The following is a 12541-nucleotide window of genomic DNA, read 5'->3' as shown; positions in this document are numbered from 1 at the left end:
ATTGCTTCAATTTTAATGTCATATATGACATTTGCAGTAAAAACTCAACATAAATTCACATAGAAAGTCTACATTAACATTATATTGAAACTTCTGTTTATATTTTTTAGAACAACTGACCACAGAGTTATGGGAGCAGAAAAATATCAATCTGTAAACATGTTTTGTACATTAAATGAGGAAAATAAACATGCGCTATGGATGTGACCAAAAAAGTCTGCGAGTTTATACAACATACTTTGTAGAAATTCTGTGAATTAAACTGCACAACCCAAAAGAAACAATGATAAACAAAAAGAAAAGGCTCGGCTCACCACAGAACAAAAATTATTGATTTTATTTTATATTTTTTGCATTCATGAAGAAAAAATGTCGTTATCTGTGACACCTCTCCGTTATGGATGTGACAGATGTGAAATTGCCACTTTGGTAAATCAAATATAATAGTTTGAAAACATTGACAGACACAATTTTGAGTACTTCTAAAGTACTGTAGAATACTTGCTTTTTTCCATGGAATGGTCGGCTAACATCACAATGTCTTTGTGAAAAAATGTGCAATGTATACTTGTCATATTAACTGCAATTGTTATCTTAGACTTGTTTGTTCTCAGTTTAACACACGTATTTTTAGGTATATATAATAATGTAATAAATAAACAATAGTTTGATGAATCAACCTAAATATTGTTTTAAATATTTAAAATAATATATTTGTATATGTTTCTTAATTTCTTTGTTTTTTTGTTTTTTTTTTTGCAAACTGCACTGTATTTCTAATATGTGGAAAGTTTTCATTGGATATCAGTTTCATAAAATGGATAATAAATGTGCAATATATACTTATCATTATCTTTTCTAATGCACATTAGCAAGAAATCTTCTATAACAATAATATTAAAAACAAATAAAACATGTTTCTATAAACTGAAACTATTGAACAGATCATGAGAGCAAATTTAAGAAGGACGCATATAAAAAGTTGCTATCAGTTCTTATCAGTATTTTTAGTTCTATTAGAGGATACAAATAGAAATACATTATCATCCAAGCTCTCAGAGCTTCATGAAGGTCTGAATGTGTTTCTTACACAGAAGAGGGCGTCCTTCTTTTTTCCTGCTGTTCTTAAGCTAAATTCTCATCATTGTAGGTCTCCACAGGGTGGAGCTCCAGGCTTAAATCACAGGGTTTCAGTCAGAAAAAATATTAAAACAACACAGTTGAGCCTGTCATTTCATTTCATTTCATCATGCTGCTCTGTGCACTTATCATGCTTTCATCACTTGCAGGTGTGGAATGTTGAATCTTATGTACATTTATCATACATTTTAATGTTTTAATGGATTTGCACTGTACATTCTGTCTGCTTAATGTCTCTGCTAAAATTTTATTTTGATGGTTCCTCAACAGATATTCTACTGATTTGGCAAGTACAAGTCAGCTTATTCTATTAACCCTAACAAGTCTACTAATACTTTAGTGATAGTTCATCAACATGGAGTTGCAAACTTGCTTATCTAGTCAAAAGAATATTCAAAGTGGACCATCAAAATAAATTGCATCTCAAATCCTATTATTTCATCTGATCATATTAGTTAATCTAGTATGCTTTCTTCTTCAGGAGACGTAATAGGTGAAGTGATAAAATCTCACGGTTCTGAAAAAGCAGCTCAAGATGGTACCAATGTTACTCTGTCCTGCAACTACACAGGAGTGGTTTATAATCTACTATGGTATCGTCAGTATAAGAGATCCAAACCTGAACTGCTTCTCTCCATCACTGAATCTGGAGACGCAGTTAAAGCAGACCCATCAGCCCACTGGCTATCAGCTACAGTTAACAAACAAAGCAAACTCACGGAACTGGAAATCAACCCTACCAAAGTGACTGACTCTGCTGTGTATTACTGTGCCCTGAAGCCCACAGTGACAGGAAAACACTCTTCCTCTGCACAAAATCATTCTGTATTTTAACCATACAATTTATTGATACTTAACAAGAACATTTACTGTTTACACTATGTTGTTTCTGAGACTAAATCAGCAATTAGTATAATGAATCCACAAAAATCAGTCTGTACATTTTGCCACACTACACTTGTGGGTGGAGCTTAATGTGGTGCAAGCAAAAGAGCTCAAAAAGTCTTAATACACCAATTGATACATCATTAAATCCAAAACTACCTACAACAATGACCCTCTTCTGCTTTGTTTTAGCACTGGTCTTGGATTATGGTAAGCAGAAGACTTAAAATCTTATGTTAATAACAACAACAACAAACTGACTTTTTAAAAGTACACTTTTAAGATTGATAACACTAGATTGCTAATCGTGTTTGCAGGTACAGCGAATGAGAACTCCATTAGACGTGAAGAAGCATTTGTGTCTTTAAGCGAAGGCAGTAACACCACTCTGTCCTGTACATTTGATGGATCTGCTTACCGCCTTCACTGGTATCGACAGAAAACTGGATCAGTGTTGGAGTTCGTAGTGCTGATTGATAAATCTACTAAAGTTGTAGTGACCGCTTCTCCGCCTCATCCACACATGTCTATTAATCTCCATGATAACCGTGTGGATCTGGAGATCTCCTCTGCTGCAGTATCAGACTCTGCTGTGTATTACTGTGCTCTGCAGCCCACAGTGACAGGAAAGCTTGCAACACAGCACAAAAATGATTTTATATAAACGAAAGCATTTTTCCCCTACACATATGCCCCAACTAGTCCTTCTTTATACATTTCTTCAGTTTAATTACTAATGGCCACCAAAAATGTACAGTTAAGTCATCAATAAAACTGCTGACATGTCCTGTGGTTATTTTCACTCATATTTACAACTTTTCCAAGTCAAACTAAAATGTTATGCTATATGGAATATTTTATTTTATAAATAGAAATAAAAATAATAAATCAACAATTGATTAGTTCTCCATATTCAGTTTCTGTATCTTTTTGATTTGCAATAAAGTAAAATGTATCCATTAATTCATATATTTAACATATGTTCTCTTTAATGAATAATTTGAACATGTTGCATGAACTGGTTTAAAAATGAAGTCAACATCAAGTAAATCATTTTTCCAGAAGGCGGGGTTTAATATCAAGATGTAGAAGCATTTTAATCTGAAGGAGGATGTCAGAAGTCAAAGGCATCCAGTGTGAATGATACTCCAGTCTTTCAGATTCCGCTTTAACATCTGCTATTATGATCATTTTCACTCTCCTCTGTGTTTTGTGGACAAGTTTTGGTAAGTTCTTTTACATCTATTACTGTTTACGTACTTAGTACTTTCAAATGATCTTTTTTATCTAACTACTGTATTCTTTTATGCGTTAACAGAACACACAGATGCAGATGTAATAAAACCTTTATCCCTGGATGAAAACAGCCATGTTGATGATGCTGTTACCCTATCCTGCAGTTATAAAGACTACACGGGTTCTGTAAATGGTTTACAATGGTACCGACAACTTCCCAGATCCAAACCAGAGTTCATCCTTTACATCTTTGAAAGTGGAGCTATGAGTGAAGACACTCCAGACAGATTTTCTGCTCAAGTTAATAAAGACACCAAACAAGTGGATCTGAAGATCTCCTCTGCTGTAGAAACAGATTCTGCCATGTATTACTGTGCCCTGGTGCCCACAGTGACAGGAAATACAGCTACATCATACAAAAACCTCACATGCCTTTATGAAACAAACAAAGCCTCAAACATTTACTTTATCTGGTCCTAGATCCTCAAAAAAAGCTGCCATATTAAATGGAACCAACTATATTAAGATGATCCACTAAACAAAAAGTTCCCAAGTTTACCACATGACTCCAACTGTACAGAACACACTAACTATAACTCTATTTTGCCAGGAGGTGGCGCTCTATGACTTCCATGAGACAGAAGAGATGTGTTCAATTCCCCAGCCTCTCTAATAAGTCTTAATTTAACAAAATGAATATAATTGTATTACATGGGCAATTTATTATTCTTGTGCAGCTCAGATTTTGACACTAATTATTTTACGTCTAATTCCAAACTCTCTGAAACAGTTGAGATTCTTTAATAAAGATCATAGCACAACAAACTAAATACAGTCAAAAGACCCTCAATTCAGTTGTCAGTAGGGCTGCATGATATTGGAAAAATCTGACATCGTGATATTTTGTTTGGCTGCAATATACATTTGAAGTCAGAATTATTAGCCCCCCTTTGAATTTTTTTGTTTTTTAAATATTTGTCAAATGACGTTTAATAGAGCAAGGAAATGTTCAGTGTTTCACATATACATACATATATATATATATATATATATATATATATATATATATATATATATATATATATATATATATATATATATATATATTTTTTTTTTTTATTGAATGTTTTTAATTGTCGCTATGATTCACACACGCTCTGGCCTCTTGCTTAAGCTCCACCCCCGATTAATTGTTTGTCAAACCTGTGAATTAATGAAATGAAGAATGGTCAGAAATGCTCATCCCCAAATCCAATCCTGTGAGATGACTATTGTGGATGCACACATTGCAATATCAATGCTCAAATAATATACAATTCAATTCAATTCAATTCACCTTTATTTGTATAGCGCTTATACAATGTAGATTGTGTCAAAGCAGCTTCACATAAAAGGTCATAGTAAATAGGAACAGTGTAGTTCAGTTTGTAGTGTTTAAGTTCAGTTCAGTTTAGCTCAGTTCAGTGTGGTTTAATAATCACTACTGAAAGTCCAAATACTGAAGAGCAAATCCAACGATGCGCAGCTCTACAGATCCCGAACCATGCAAGCCAGTGGCGACAGCGGAGAGGGAAAAAAAACTTCACTAAAGGCGGAAGTGAAGAAAAAAAACCTTGAGAGAAACCAGACTCAGTTGGGCACGACCATTTTAATTTCTCCGCTGGCCAAATGTTTTGTGCAGAGCTGCAGTCTCAGTGGAGGAGGCTGGAAGCTGGCCTCAGCGAAGACTCGTCTGTCTCTGGAGCGTCACAGGAATCAGTCTCATGTTCTCCACTCTTCCATGACCACCACAGTAGCTGCTCAGGATTCGGCCAGGTCCAGGATATAAAAACCTTGGGATCATCTCGTCGTTGGTCTTGGATCGAATCAGTGACTCTGCATAGTCTGAGGGCCTCGGGAAGAGTATCCCCAGGTGGAAATGGAGAATAAAGAAAATAATTAGCGTAGCTGATGTTCACAGTGTATATCAACAAGATGCATAACCTGTGTGGAAGCCCCCAAGTGGTGCACTAAGTGTATGCTTTACTGAACAGATAGGTCTTTAATCTAGTTTTGAATTGGGAGAGTGTGTCTGAGCCTCGGACGTTATCAGGAAGGCTATTCCAGAGTTTAGGAGCTATAAATGAGAAGGCTCGACCTCCTTTACTCGACTTTGCTATTCTAGGTACTACCAGAAGCCCTGAGGTTTGAGACCTTAAAGAGTGAGTTGGATTGTAGCGAGACAGAAGATTGGTTAGATAAACAGGAGCTAGATTATTTAAAGCTTTATATGCAAGAAGCAATATTTTAAATTCAATACGAAACTTAACAGGCAGCCAGTGTAAGGAGGATAAAATTGGGGTGATGTGATCAAATTTTCTAGACCTGGTAAGAACTCTGGCAGCTGCATTTTGTACTAGGTGAAGTTTGTTAATAGAGGATGCTGGGCAGCCAGCAAACAGTGCATTACAGTAGTCCAGCCTATAAGTCATAAAAGCATGGACTAGCTTTTCTGCATCTGAGATGGATAGAATACTTCGTAACTTAGCGATATTTCTCAGATGAAAGAAAGCAGTTTTTGTGATATGGGATATATGATTTTTAAAAGTTAAATTGCTGTCTAATATGACACCCAGATCTTTTATAGTAGAGCTAACGCTAACTTTGTATCCCTCTAATTGTAGGTCGAGTTGTGAGATCCGCTGTGTACAGGATTTTGGCCCAATAAGTAAAAATTCTGTTTTGTCTGAGTTTAAGAGAAGATAATTGTTGGTCATCCAGTCTTTAACATCTTTAATACACTCAGTTAGCTTGGACAGATTAGACGTCTCGTCAGGTTTAGTTGAAATATATAATTGAGTATCATCTGCATAGCAGTGAAAGCTGATCCCATGTCTTCTAATAATGTCTCCCAGGGGTAGCATGTATATTGTAAACAGCAAAGGGCCTAAAACTGATCCTTGAGGCACCCCGTATTTTACTGGGCTGATTTGTGAAGGCTGTCCATTAATATTCACAAACTGGTAACGGTCTGATAAGTATGACTTAAACCATTGTAGGGCATGTCCCTGGACACCTGTAGACTAAGCGATTAATAAGGATACCATGGTCAATGGTGTCAAGTGCCGCACTAAGATCGAGTAGAACTAATAGCGAGATGCACCCTTGGTCAGCAGCTAAGAGTAAATCGTTGGTTATTTTCACTAATGCAGTTTCTGTACTGTGATGAGCTCTGAAACCTGACTGAAACACTTCAAAAACATTGTTGGTCTGCAGAAAGGAGCATAATTGAGCAGAAACAACTTTTTCTAGTATTTTAGATATAAATGGAAGGTTTGAAATAGGCCTATAATTAGCTAATACTGTTCAGCCAACCTATTTGTCAATTTAATTTACTTTTGAAAGGAGGAGCTATGAATCTTCTATATAAAGCTTTTTATTACCACACTCCAGCTAAAGTATATCTGAGTTTTACTGTAGTTACATCTTGGGAAAAAAAATTGTGTGCATTGAATCTCATTGCCGTTTTTGTTATAGTGCAGGTCAGATGCTGTTCCTGCTCTTGATCATTATTTCTCAGCTGAAAGGTCAGTTCTTTTTAAGTTTTAATCCAATAATTAAATAAATTCTGCATGAGCGTGAGGTGGTTATTGCTTAAACGCTCATTTTTTTTTTTTTTTTTTTTTTTTTTTTTTTTTTAAACAGGGAATGTTGGTCAACATACAATAAACCCAATGAGCTCAGATAAGCACATCTCAGAAGGACACAATGTGACCCTCTCCTGTAAATACACTGGAATTGTCAACACTTTACAGTGGTATCGACAAGATCCAAGATCTCGACTGGAGTTCCTCATTTTTGCCACTGAGCTCAGAGGCCAGTCGGATGGCCGGCTTTCATCCACGGCTGAGCAAGGCTACAAACGCATGCATCTAAACATCTCTTCAATTGTAATGGAAGATTCAGCGATGTAAAAAGTAAACAAAGTTCCTAAGGTGACATTTAAAAATATGTTTAAATCCATAAACATTCCCATTATGAGTTGAGTTTGTTCTGTTCAGTGAATCAAAATAATATTATTCTAGAGCTTTATTTTAGAAAATCAACCACATTCCTACAGTGTGGTTATATTTATCTGAATAGCTAAAATTAGGGGTTCTCCGATACTGGAAAAATGCATTAACAATATTTCTTACGATTTAACATTTCTCAAAAAAAAAGAAGCTATTTTTATTAGCAATATTTTTAAGTCATTTATTTAACGATTTTAAAATGAACAGGTGAATTGTTTTTTTCAAATTAATTAATTATAATACATATTATTAGTAAATTATATGTTCGCCACACAGCAAGAAGGTCGCTGGTTCGGCTAGGTCAGTTGGCGTTTCTGTGTGGAGTTTGCATGTTCTCCCCATTTTCGCATGGGTTTCCTCCAGGTGCTCCGGTTTCCCCCACAGTTCAAAGACATGATCGCACAGGTGAAGTGAGTAGGCTAAATGGTCCATAGTGTATGTCATGAATGAGTGTGTATGGATGTTTCCCAGTGATGAAATATTGTTATTTCTATAAATATTGTTAAAAAAAACAAAAAAACTATTTTAATATGTAGGTCTACTGTTTATTTTCATGCACAACACTTTGTGTTCGCTAAGAAAGAAAAAAAGCATATCAAATGCATGTCGTAGCCTAATCATAACTCTATAATGCAATATGATTATTTAAATGTTGTGCATGCTTTCGGTTTCATTTTCACTGCTAAGTGCGGTTCATACTTCCCGTGCAGCTCTTAAACAATCACTGTTACACAAACTGAACGTTATTTACAACTTTATTACCTGTTATTTACAGCCTATGCAGGTTCTGTTCACTAAAGTAGACTTCATTCACAGGTGCGCACCCGCCCTCTCTGTGGTAACAGCTCACGGTCAGCAGCTCACGTCACGTGTGATATCGCAGCCGCGAATACATCATTACATAAAGACAGAAATGGTATTTTTGGGTGAATTATACCTTATAAATACAGTATATGACTCTTTCAACACCATTTTAACACCATTGGTGTCCTAGTTGCTGAACAAGATATATGTAAAACAATGTGAAGACCTGTGCAGCCGCCTTTTCTTCTCTACTGATTTTAAAAATATGATTGGCAGAATCATAGAAATGCTGGATTAAGATCGCCTAGGGGGTCGAATCGAGATCGCGATCTTTTTCAATTAATTGTGCAGCTCTAGTCTATATAATGTTAAATATAATGCAAGAGGGAATCTGATTTTATTTCAAAATGACAAATGTTTCATTTTACCAGTGAAAAAAGGGTCTAATAATGTTGTCAGTAACAAATGGCAAGCAAACATCTTATACATAATAATTAATCTTCAGAATTATAAAAAGTTGATTCTGATGTCATCACTTTACTGTGAATTAACAAGCAGGACATAATTAAATTCTGTTTAAGTTCATCATTCTAAGTCTATACAAATTGAGCATTTTAACCAACAGTAGACCTATAGGCCTAATATTATTAATGATGTTTTACCGTATGATTGAGAAATAACAATAATAATAGTCTACTCATATTAACCTTTATTTTACATCTACAGAATCGTGAAAAAAATCATGATCTTGATTTTCAGCAAAAATAGAAAAAAAAAATTGTGGTTTTCATTTTAGCCAGAATCGTGCAGCCCTAATTGTGATCACGATAATTTTGCTACATACTGTACAGCCTTAGTTATGAGACTGTAAAAAGTGCTATTATTTTCTTTATGATTCTGATCCCTATAGGTCTGGGAGGTAAAAATGTAATTCATATGAACTACACTGTTTCAATTCCCTATGATCTTCTATGTGAAGCTGCTTTGACACAATCTACATTGTAAAAGCGCTATACAAATAAAGGTGAATTGAATATGCAATCCTTCTAAGCTGTCAGAAGGAGGAGCTCTATGAGAGTGTATTTTTCATTTTTGTCTTAGTGTGCTGTCATTCTGTGAGTTGAAGCAGCATTATGTGGATTTATTTTCTTTTGTTCCTTTCAGCACTTGGAGGTGAGAACATTTGTAATTCTTTATTTTTGATTACTATTTTAAAAGCAATAGAAATGATTCACAATTTTTATTTGACAGGAGACTCCTTTGGTGACATTATAACATCTCACGATTCTGAAAAAGCAGCTCAAGATGGTACCAATGTTACTCTGTCCTGCAACTACACTGGTGCTGTTTATAATCTGTTATGGTATCGTCAGTATCAGAGATTCAAACCTGAACTCCTTCTCTCCATCACTGAATCTGGAGTCGCAGTTAAAGCAGACCCATCAGCCCACTGGCTATCAGCTACAGTTCACAAACAAAGCAAACTCACGGAACTGGAAATCAACCCTGCTAAAGTGACTGACTCTGCTGTGTATTACTGTGCCCTGAAGCCCACAGTGACAGGAAAACACTCTTCCTCTGCACAAAATCATTCTGATCATAAGACTTCAGGCTGACAGAGTCACTGACAAACTTACTTTAAAAGATCAACTTTTGACTTTTAATCAGAATGTCTATGACAATCCATGTCAACGTATATTATGAGGACACAGCATTTTCTGTATTTAAAAGAAGTCTAATAGACATCTAAACATAGACTGCTTGTTTGACACAAGGCTAAATTTGGGCAGTCAAAAATCTATAGACATCTCAAAACCAGTCCAAAAATAAAACTATACTTAACTAATACACAGGAATAAATGATTACAATCGAGAACTCTAAATAACTGGTGTTTCAATTTGATGAAAGAATCAGTTTGATGACTAGACTGGTTTTGGATTTATTATATAGATTTTCACAGACAGACCAAATTTAAGCCTCATTTTAGCCAAGACGACTATTTTTTGATGACCATTGAACATAAGACATTCATTCTTTTTCTCTTCGGCTTAGTCCCTTTAATAATATGGGGTCGCCACAGCGGAATGAACCGCCAACTTATCCAGCATATGTTTTACGCAGCGGATGCCCTTCTAGCTGCAACCCATCACCAGAAAACACCCATACACTCATTCACACACATGGACTTGTGGGGGAAACCGGAGCACCCAGAGGAAACCCATGCGAACATGGGGAGAACATGCAAACTCCACACAGAAATGCCAACTGATCCAGTCGAGGCTCGAACCAGCGACCTTCTTCCACCACCATGCCACCCATTATTAAACAATTTTTTTTTATCATATAGCATATCATGACAGTATAGTTTTATTAAACTAAATGTCAAGCTAACGTCAATGCTATTCAACCTAAATTTAATTGTACATTGCTTTTTGTGGCGGAAATTCATTTACATACATTATAAAGGCCAGTTCTTTTATTCTTCCATTAATGTACTGTTTACGTTAGACCAAGTGTGACCACTTTAACATCTGTTTATCACCAGACAAGATCTGGATAAGTACATGGTGATTTAACAAGCTATATTTTGGGTGGGAGGTAAGACTGAAATATAGATGGTCAGAAATGAAGTTGAGTGCTGATGTAATTCATCCTGTAGGTCACTGATGACCTTGTGGGCATTACAAACTAGACAAAAAGAGAACGGACTCCGTTTCGGCATCTCTCACTCTGCAGAAACTGTCGTTGATGTATGATTGTGTGACCTTCTTTGCAAAGAATAAAACTTTAAAAGGGACTTTGGGTAAGACTTTGTCTTGTTTACCACTGAGAGAGCCTCCTTAAAGAAAATAGCCACTACACTTTTCAAAGTGATTATTGTTCCGAAGCAGCTTTACAAAAAGGTACATGGTAACATTACAATCATAATCAGAGATTATGGAAGAAAGCAGAGAGCAATTTTGCTTGGTGATATTTTTTTCCCCAAGGCAGTTAAGGATTTTATATATAATGCACACAATAGATTATCATTGATATTACATATATTTTTGGTTTCTTTTTTAGCAGAAAGATGAGAAAGTCAAAATGTTGTGATGGGCATGTATATAATGTTTATGCACATATTTTCAAGGAAATTACCTGATCATTACAATATTAAGAACAAAATTGTGTATTAATTAAGAGGTTGTGCTGTTCTCAAAGTCCTCACAAGGCTGGCATTGTCTCTTTACAAGTCTTGGAGCTGATAGAAGAATATTAGATTGTGATTTCTCTGAATGCTCAATCCAATATTCAAACAAACATACATGCATTCATATACTCACCCTTCAGAGAGAAAAAAAAGCAGAATAAACACCAGATGTTAAAGAAATTGTCTCTCCCTCATCTACTTGAGATCCAACCATAATATCAGGTGTAAATGATGAGCAAGTAGACTTGGGTTTGAGGGAGGAGCTTAATGTTTTGTTGACTCCAGAAGAACAAGTCAAAGATGCAACACTGACTTAAACACATACTGACAGAATCTTGAGTGAAAATGTTTTTCTTCTATCCTGCTGTCATTTTTCTCCTAAGCTGCAGTAAGTACTATTACTATCATTTTAATTTATTTCAAACCCCTGAAACAATAGGCCACCATAAAAAAAAACTGGATTTATATACTTTCACAAATTTGACAGCAAACTAACTGATATAGTTTTTCTTTCCAGGTGACTCTAATGGGAATGTCATCAGGCCAGAGAGAACATCTGTAGTTTTAACTGAAGAAAGCAACATCACTCTGTCTTGTACATTTAATATAACACCCTACAGTCTCCACTGGTACCGGCAGACGCCTGGATCAAGACCAGAGTTTCTGTTGCTGATTGTGAGGTCTACTAAAACTAAAGTTGCAGCTACTCCACCTCAGCCACATATGTCCATCAACTTCAGTGAGAAACGTGTGGATCTGGAGATCTCCTCAGCAGCAGTGTCAGACTCTGCTGTGTACTACTGTGCCCTGGAGCCCACAGTGACAGGAAACACAACTACACTGTGCAAAAACCAGTTTAGCCTACGATACAATATGAATCACAATTTAACATTCTGCCAGAAGGTGACGCTCTTGACACACAGATATAAGAGGAGTTGGAGAATGGAAGTCACTCAGAACACTTTTTACCACATATTTCTCAGTGGTGCATCATGAAGTTTCACTTGGTCATCGTAATATTCTGTTCTCTGAAAGGTAAGATATTTATAACAATATTTACAAACTAGAATAATGCATACGACTCTGTTATATTGTCAGTATTATACTGTTATATTGTCTCTGTTATAAAGTGTCAGTTTTCATGATTTTACTTTTTTCTTTTTAAAACAGAGAATTCTGGTGAAGAAGTGATATCGGCACTATCCACAAAGCAATACATCACTGAAGGAAAAA

At 35.7% G+C, this 12541-nt stretch overlaps 3 gene segments (V, D, J or C); all 3 read left to right on the top strand.

Moving 5' to 3' along the window:
* Window positions 1-1249: 1249 nt before the first annotated feature.
* On the top strand, window positions 1250-1974 carry LOC130237655 (T cell receptor alpha variable 12-3-like). The segment is given in 2 exon segments: window positions 1250-1289; window positions 1622-1974. Coding segments are annotated over 2 exon segments (393 nt in total).
* Window positions 1975-2192: 218 nt separating this feature from the next.
* On the top strand, window positions 2193-2689 carry LOC130237650 (T cell receptor alpha variable 9-2-like). The segment is given in 2 exon segments: window positions 2193-2235; window positions 2343-2689. Coding segments are annotated over 2 exon segments (390 nt in total).
* A 471-nt stretch (window positions 2690-3160) lies between these two features.
* LOC130237641 (T cell receptor alpha variable 12-3-like) lies at window positions 3161-3741 on the top strand. The segment is given in 2 exon segments: window positions 3161-3251; window positions 3344-3741. Coding segments are annotated over 2 exon segments (441 nt in total).
* Window positions 3742-12541: the final 8800 nt, after the last annotated feature.

The sequence above is a fragment of the Danio aesculapii genome, chromosome 2 (assembly GCF_903798145.1).
Source record: "Danio aesculapii chromosome 2, fDanAes4.1, whole genome shotgun sequence".
Taxonomy (NCBI): domain Eukaryota; kingdom Metazoa; phylum Chordata; class Actinopteri; order Cypriniformes; family Danionidae; genus Danio; species Danio aesculapii.
This window is presented reverse-complemented; position numbering and strand designations above follow the sequence as displayed.